The sequence below is a fragment of the Cynara cardunculus genome (genome assembly GCF_001531365.2).
Source record: "Cynara cardunculus var. scolymus isolate 2C chromosome LG 9, CcrdV1, whole genome shotgun sequence".
In the NCBI taxonomy this organism is placed as follows: domain Eukaryota; kingdom Viridiplantae; phylum Streptophyta; class Magnoliopsida; order Asterales; family Asteraceae; genus Cynara; species Cynara cardunculus.
In genome coordinates this window covers 17,084,588-17,093,286 of record NC_037536.1, presented here as the reverse complement: position 1 = coordinate 17,093,286, position 8,699 = coordinate 17,084,588, and the positions used below count along the sequence as shown (strand labels likewise).

General features: G+C 34.1%; 2 protein-coding genes across 2 annotated transcripts in view; both read left to right on the top strand.

Annotated features, from left to right (window-relative positions):
- The first annotated feature begins 2,576 nt into the window (after positions 1–2,576).
- LOC112518148 (KH domain-containing protein At3g08620-like) lies at positions 2,577–7,996 on the top strand. Its single transcript, XM_025125746.1, has 7 exons — positions 2,577–2,760; positions 2,885–2,973; positions 4,125–4,294; positions 4,724–4,843; positions 5,115–5,231; positions 5,972–6,115; positions 7,581–7,996. The coding sequence occupies exons 1-7, from the start codon at positions 2,672–2,674 to the stop codon at positions 7,725–7,727; spliced, it is 876 nt and encodes a 291-aa protein (XP_024981514.1). The 5' UTR covers positions 2,577–2,671; the 3' UTR covers positions 7,728–7,996.
- A 393-nt stretch (positions 7,997–8,389) lies between these two features.
- LOC112517864 (ubiquitin carboxyl-terminal hydrolase 2-like) overlaps positions 8,390–8,699 on the top strand; it is a 2,906-nt gene continuing 2,596 nt past the window's right edge. The window contains exon 1 of the mRNA XM_025125235.1: positions 8,390–8,488. Coding sequence (XP_024981003.1) covers positions 8,390–8,488 — 99 coding nt within the window. The remainder of the gene's footprint in view (positions 8,489–8,699) is intronic.

Here is an 8,699-nt window from a genome sequence, read left to right as displayed (position 1 = left end):
CAATTGTAAATTTTATAATGTATTAAAAATATATATCATTAAAAAATTAAAAAAAAATCTTATTTTTTTAATGCAAGGACCGGTTGGGACCGGGACCGGAACCGACGGCCCATAACCGGTTATGAAGTACCTTGACCGGTCCTATCATTTTCGGTTGGGACCGAGACTGGGACCGGTTATGGCCGGTTATGAGAAAGATGAGGACCGATTGGGACCGGCCCGAGACCGGTTTTTGGCCATCTCTACCACACCGGATAAACTGATAAAATAGATGAAATACCTTTTTTTTTCTCATCCGAGCACTAAAAACTCCTTATTATCAGTACCAAATCGAAATAAGTTAATAAACACTTTTAATAAGCAATCCCAAACACCCCCTAAAACTAAGAGAGATCTAATTAAACTAAGGGCTTGTTTGTTTTTTTGAAAAAAACCACTTAATGTCTCTTAAGCCTGAATTAGTCAGACTTTTTTATTTTCTGACCGTTTCCCCCCCCTAAAATAAGAGCTGAAAAGCTCTTATTTTACTCTGAACAAAAAAGTGATAACGTAATCACTTAAATTCTCTTAATCGCTCCCTCCAAACTCTCCTCTCCATCCTCACCTCTAGATCCAGTCCTCCATATCTATCTCGCAAGACATTTGATCTCGAAATCAATCACGACCCAGATCAATCCACACACTCTCGACCTCCAAACAGTTTGACTGATTCAGATTTCAGACTTCAGACGTAAAAACCAACAATCTGATTGATTCAGATTTCAGACTTCAACACCACCTGCTTAAAAATCAGAAGTGAAATCAGACTTCAGACTTTAACACCTCTTAAAAAATAAACGCCATCTAACTGTTGAGGTTGATGTGTATAAGTTTTTACAAACTTTCTTTTAGAAGTGTCTTGTGATAATAAAAATTGTAAAATATCTTAATTATATAATTAATGTCAAAATATATTAAAATACAATGTAAAAATTAAACGTAGTTTTTTTTATTAACCTGAATATCCAACCCGCTATATGAGTCGACTAATCATACGACGACCACCCGTAAAGTCACCGCATTTGAACTTCGTGGCCACAAAGGTATTTTTATTCTCTTTGAACTCAAACCTGAATCTTTAAACACTTTTGATATTTAGAGTTTAAATTCAAACCAATCAGACACCACCTTTATGGTTCGTAGTTTTTTATAATATAGTTGTTGGAAATGCTATTAACAGCTTTGTATTTTTGATTAAATTACTTAAAAAGATAAAAAATTAAAATAAATGAATTATATTAATAAAATAATAATTAAACAGAACAAAGCAAAACGAAGTTGGATTCACACACGTACGCACCACTGTCAGCAACTGTAAAAAAGATTAAAAATTAATAACTTTCCACACTCACACCAACACATTTTCCCCACGCATATTTAAAGTTCCCTTTTTCTATTTCTAACATAATTGGTCCCTATAGTTTAAACTTATTTACATTTCAGTCCCTACACTTTAAAAGTCCATCACGATGTGTTGAAAATTTGATTGCTTTGATTTAAATGTGTAATAATCAATTTTATAGTTTTTTTTGACAAATTTGGTTTTGATTCTATGATTTTTAGATAAAATAATTCGGTTTAAGAAACACGTAAGAAGTTATTATGAGCTATATGATTAATACTGATTTTTTGAAGGTAAACTTAAAATCAGATAATAATTATTATTAAATTCGTGATCGTGATATTTTTAATTATCTGATTTTGATTTTTGAGTACTGTTGTAACACCTTTAGACAATGAAAGTTGAAATACGATGATTTGTAGGCCATCGATGAATCCTTGCTTTTTTTGTCATGGATTTTGATTCCTTTTATTAGCTCAGTAATGGAGCTGGAAAATACACTCAGATACACAAAAAAATACAGATTGTTTATAGTTTCTATTTGGATGGGGACGAAAATTATTTAGTCAATGGCTATACTCAATATCCAGATTTAACGTATGATTAATTCCATAAAATAACAAGAATGATGGGTCGTTTGTCAATACAAACTGAGTTAAATTATGGGTTAGCAAAATGGTCTGGTAAGATTACTGGTAAATAACATTATAGAATTGGGATCACGTGAGACCAATTTGTTTTCGTGAAACCCGTGAGACCATCTAAATAACAACGAATTTTCATAACAAGACATTGTGAATGTAGCATTCACAGTTTTTTTTATGTGGTTTTTGTACCTTCACAATGTTTTGATGTGAAGATTGAGTGTTATTTTGTGATCTTGCGAGATAACAGGTATAGAATGACAATCACAATAGTGATCTGATTAGGGTGTCAAAAATGATCGAAACCAGATAACCCATATGAACATAACGAGATTTGGGTTAGACGATTTTAGATTTTTCGGTTTTCAAGTTAAACTGTTCAGTTAAAAAACCAATTTAACCAACCGAATAAAACCCCAAGTCGAAAAGATGAGGGACTGAAATTGTAAAATTCACCTAAAGCTTAAACACCAAACCTCCCTTTATAAGAAGCCACCCAATTTTTCCAACTCCTTTTCCAATTTTCTCTTTCTCTTTTCTCTGCCCCTTCGTCTCTCTCTCTCTCTCTCTCCAGGGCTCTCACTGATACAAAAGCCTTGATATATCCCTCTGCTCGGCGGCCACCACCATTTTCGAACAGCTAATCATGTCCAGTTTATATGGTCAAAACTTCAATTTCTCACCTGCTCGAGCCCCTTCTTCTCCACATATATGGGCAAACCCAGATGTCGAAAGGTTAAAATCTGTTTTCCAAATAGAAATCTGTGTTTGTTTCTGGTTATTGATGTTTACACACTTCAAAATATCTTGATTTTGTTGATAATTTTATGTGTTTATGGGGTTTGTGATATGTTTGCAGTACGTATCTGGGAGAGCTACTTGAAGAAAAGCTGAAACTTGCGCCTTTTATGAGAGTTCTTCCCATTTGCAGTAAATTATTGAATCAAGGTTCAATCTATCTTCACTTTTTTTGGATCTAGTTTTCTAGTTTCGAATTGTTTCTGGGCATGTTTATGCATAAAATTACAATCAATCTGTTATGGGTATGTCTGAATTTTGTGTTTTGTGTTATGAATCTTGCATTTGTATCATACATTTTCAATTTGGATGATGATTTCAAGATCCTTTAATGATTTCCCAAATTCCCATTAATGGGGTTTTCAATCAATCTTTAAATGTGTATTCATTTCTTGCCTATGATGGATTGTTTGTTTGTTGTGAAGTCAATTGGAGGATTAAAATCCATTGTTTGAGGTGTTTCGAATCGATTTGAATACCGAAAAGGGAATGTTCTTAAAAAATAGAAAGTTTGCATTGAATTCAAACAATTTATAAGTATTAGATCACCTTGATTTGGTTTGGATGATGCAATTGATTTCATAGGATTAATTACTAATGATGCCAAACTTTGAGCGGTTTGATCATACGTTTTTCTTGCTATATGTAATGTAAGTATATTCATGAGTATGATGATAAGTGATGACGACAATTGGGCTAGCGGGTTTTTAAGCTTTAGTGACGTATTGAGGAACATCGACTAGCTAGACCGTCTAAAAGTGTGACCTTTTGTGTTAAAAGAGACAAGGTGATTGACATTACGAACAATCTCACATATTTTCGTTGCAAACTAACTATCTTTCTTGTGGAAATGCCAAAAGAACACTTGTAAGAACAAGCGATTATGGAAATGTAGGTGCAAAAATGTCTCGTTTTTGCAACATTTAGTGTTTTTTCGTTGCTTTTTTTACTAAAACAAGGAGTTATCTGCAACGAAAAGTCAAGTACAATGGTTGGAGAAGTCCAAATCCATCACTCCAAAAGAGATGCATTAGACGGTGATGAACCAAATGTGTACTCTTCTTTCGAGCAATTTGTTTTCTGAAATCTTTCTTCAACAACTTGAAGCAAAAAAAGAAATCCCTTTTCGTAATTGAAACATTTAACCGGCAATCATGAGCATACCAAATTTGCAAGATATCTTTCTTTAAAATGTTGATTGATTATGGGCTTCATCACCCTCCCAGAGATTATGCTTTCAAGCGGGATATACTGGGTTTGTATGGTTTATCAATAATTTTAATACTCTATCTCATCCACAGAGATATTTCGGGCTTCAGCAATGATACCCAACCAAGGTTTTAACGACTATGACAGACTGCAACGTGGTAGCCCGAGTCCTCTGAATCCTTCAGACGTTATGCCGGATATTGATGCTAATGGTTTAATCCGTTGGAACGGAAATGCCGGATGGAGTCCTCTTCAACATGAGGTGAATACCCGTCTTTCTTTTCATCTTAAATCTCTTATTTTGAAGTGTAACTTTTCACAAGACGAGAGTCTTCAGAGAAACTACCGCTCTACTCATTGTGGATAGAGTTCAAGTCTGCTTACGTCTAACCCTCCAGGATCCCACCTCCAGGTGGGATATACCTTGCTCGTCTGGTTTGTAGATTACAACCAACTTCATGAATTATACCGATTTTTAGGGGAATGCTATTGCTTTTTATCCTATTTTTGTCCAAGATCACATTTTTATCCTTATTTTGCTCCATATTTGGCACTATCTTCACCTTTGTGTCCCTGCCTCCCGTGCCCACGACAAACTGACGATCGGTGGTTAAGGGCGGTTCGCTCATTTAAGATACGGGATTTAAGAATTTCATTGATTTTTTCACTGATAAGTGCTTTTGTTTCATAGAGATTAGGTATGCCACCAGGATTGCCAATGGATCACTGGAATTCAGCACCGGCAAGCCCAAGTTCGTTCATCACAAAGAGGATCTTGCGCTTGGATATACCCGTCAACAACTTCCCTAATGTACGCTATACGTCTTTATAAGAAATTCATTAAGACATATCTCACGTTTTCGTAATCTTGACCAAAATTGTAACAAGCCGTCTCACTTGGATAGAACATTAGATTTGCGAGCTCCTTATAAGCTCAAAGTTGTAGGTCACACTAGTGGCTTCAACCATGGTTTTAAATTGATTTAGAGGTTATTGAGTCAACGTGATGATTTGGGTGAATGGGGCATTAAAAATTGGCAAAACTTATTGAAGTTCTTTTTTCTTCTTCTAAACGTCATCAGTTCAACTTCGTTGGAAGACTTCTAGGTCCTAGAGGCAATTCATTGAAGCGAGTTGAAGCCACAACCGGATGCCGTGTGTTTATTAGAGGCCAGGGATCCATCAAAGATCCCGAAAAGGTAAGATTACTCCTAAGTTCAAGATTCAATCTTTTTTTTTGGAAGGATGTCCCAGGCTATCAAACTGATCCTGACAAAATTTGACTGCAAGAAATCAACCCTGATAAACTCAGTGGCCACTATTGTTGTGTACGTCTAGAATTGAACCCTGAGCAGATTCAATCCGTAAGTCTTTATAAGTTGTGGGAACTTCCAGCTTTCATATACTCCTTAGACCTATGTGTTTAAAAATCATTTTGTTGTAAAAAGAGGTAAGATTACTCCTAACATGGAAAAATCTATCTGTTTAGGGTTTGAGGTTCAGGGTTTAGATTTCAGGCACTTTTTGATTAACGAGTTAGAAATCGTTTCTTTTTTCTTTCTTTTTTTTCGGAAGAGAAGGCAAGAATACCTCTACAATCAAGAAATCTGATCTTCCCTGTCTTTATAAGTTCTGGGTACTTTCCGCCTTTACGGAAAATTCCAAAAGGCCGATATTTTTCGCTTTTATAGAGGTAAGATCACTCCTAACATGGAAAAACCCGATTTTTTCGCCTTTATAAGTTTTGGGTACTATACAAATTTCACGTAGTTTTTAGAACTGTGTTAAAAATCGTTTCTTTTTTGTGAAAACAAGGCAAGAATATTCCTGACCTCGAAAAATCTGATCTTCAAGCCTTTTTAAGTTGTGGGTACTTGCAGATTTTATGTAATTTTGAAAGTTTTTCCGTTAAGAAATTGCTTCCTTTTTCGTGAAACAGGAGGAAAGTTTGAGGGGTAGACCGGGATATGAACACCTTAACGAACCGCTTCATATATTGATTGAGGCCGAGTTGCCTGCAAGCATCATCGATGTACGTTTGAGACAAGCTCAGGAAATCATCGAAGAACTGCTCAAACCCGTGGTATGTTTTCTTTTGCTGTATGCTGTACCCTATGTAGACACAGATATACACATGTATACATGGGTTTTCAGTTAAATGACCTTAAATAAGCTTTCAATTATCCGTATAATCTTTTTATGGAAAGAAGAGTAGACTTCACTTTTGGTCTATTGACATTTGTAAATTTTAACAGATATTGTCCCTAAACTTCGAAAACTTTGTTTTGATGGGTTATTCAGTTAAATGAACTTTCAGTTATCAGTATGATCCTTTTATAGAAAGAAGAGTAAACTTTACTCTTGGTCTCTAACGTTTGTAAATTTCAACAGATATTGTCCCTAAACTTGGAAAACTCGGATTTGGTCCCTCACATTTGTCCATTTCATAATGATTTTAGTTCCCCTTCTAACAGCCATTAACTTTTTTATATTAGTCCAATTACATGAGGGGCATTTTAGTCATTTTAAATAATTTTCTGTTAAGTCCATCATCACTCAATTAAATAAGGAGTATTATAGTCATCAAAAAATGTTTAAAATGACTAAAATACACCTCATTAACAGTCATTAGAAGGAGATACCAAAATTGTTATGAAATGATAAACATTGAGGGACCAAATTAGAGTTTTTAAAATTTAGGGACGATATCCGTTGAAATTGACAAATATTAGGGACCAAAGTGGAGTTTACTCTAAAAAGCATCTTTATAACCTTGAATGACATGCATTTAAGGCAAAATAGTATGGCCCTCCAAAATCTTGAGGATACATTGTACAAACGACCTTCATAGAAGGTCATTTAAGCAAATGTTTGGTGTAAGCTAACTTATTGAAACATTACTTGAAGTAACGTTTTGATAGTTTATTATCATTTTTTTCAATTATAACTCTTATTATTATTAATTATATATCAATAAAATTTAAATATTACTGATATTAATAAATATTAATTGTTACTTAGTTTTAATGATACATTACTCTTTAATATTATTTATTTCTTATTTACAATACTTATTAATTATATCAATTATTTTTTTAATATTTAAATATATTTAGTATAAAAACGCAAATATAACATTTTTAATAATGTTTATGTAACATAAACTTTAAAGTTATACTTATCTTGTTTCATAGATAATAAAAATAGGTTAAATAATTCAAATAAAATATTTAATTTAATTATTAAATATGTTTTTTTAGAAAAAATATTAATTAATTAATATATGTGAGGTAGACCCTTTTTATTTTTATTTTTATTTATGTAATGATTATTTAAAATCATAAATAATAGATTTTTAACTACTTTCTACCAAACATTACTCGTTTATTAACCAACTTATCGGTTAACAGATAGCTTATGAGCTAACAACCATCTTTTCAACCTACAACTACTCAACTAGCTTATCAGCAAGTTTTTTAGCCAATAATCGGCTTATCAGCCAGTCTGTGAAATATAACATTGATTATAGTTTTTTTTTTCCATTTCAGGATGAATCTCAAGATTTGTATAAGAGACAACAGTTAAGAGAGCTTGCTATGCTAAACTCAAACTTTAGAGAAGATAGTCCTCAACCGAGAGGCAGCATGTCGCCTTTCGGTTCAAGTGGCATGAAACGTGCAAAAACCGGTTGGTGACGAAACCCAAAACTTCCTTCTATCTTATGCGTAATGTACAACCCGTCGATGCATGTCCATCGTTCATGGATTCATACAGTCTTGCTGAAACCAACGTTGTTTTTGGTGATGGCGAAACAAGGAAAGAGCTTGTTGTAGTTTTGTTTTCGTTTTTTTTTTCTTTAGTTGATGTAGCTTTTGAACTGTAGTTTGTTTGTTTTTCTTTCGTTTTTGAAGTAGAAATAGTTATTGGATTTATTTATTATTGACATTTTACCTAAGTTTTTGCATTGAAAGTGGTTTCCAAGCTTTGAAAAACGACTGCTTAACAATCTTCTCGAGTTTTGGTTCAAAAATTGTGAACGGGAATTGGTTTCGTACGGTAAAAAAGTTTAAAAATAAAAAAAAGCAAAAAGACAAAATTGCCCTCATGTGAGGGGCAAGTGGGGAGAAAATTCAAAGTTAAGGGGTGAAGATTTGTTACTCTTGAAGTTGAGGGATGAAAACGGTAGTAAATCCAAACAACAGGGGGGAATTTTGTAATCTTATTGTTGGACCCGATGAATAGGCGGAGTTCTTTTTCTGTTGGATCTAATCCATTTTTCTCGGCTTCTTTGGCCATAATAAACGACGTCGCTATTTGTCGATCAACATTTGAAATTTGGAATTTGATGTGATCGGAGATGGGCAAGATTCCGGTGAAGATAAAGGCGGTGGTATACGCGTTGTCGCCGTATGAGCAGAAAACGATGAACGGTCTGTGGAAGGAACTCGTGAATAAGGTCACGCATAAGGTCACGGAAAATTGCCTTAACACCTTCTTCTTACTCGGCCCCCTCGTCGGCACCTACACGTACTTATTCACAACTCTCTCTCTCTCTCTCTCTCTCTCTATATATATATACTAGAAGCGTACTCGCGCAATGCAGCGAGATACATCGTGATTTTAATATTTCATTTTATTCTTTATCTCAGTCGATGTTATAATATGAC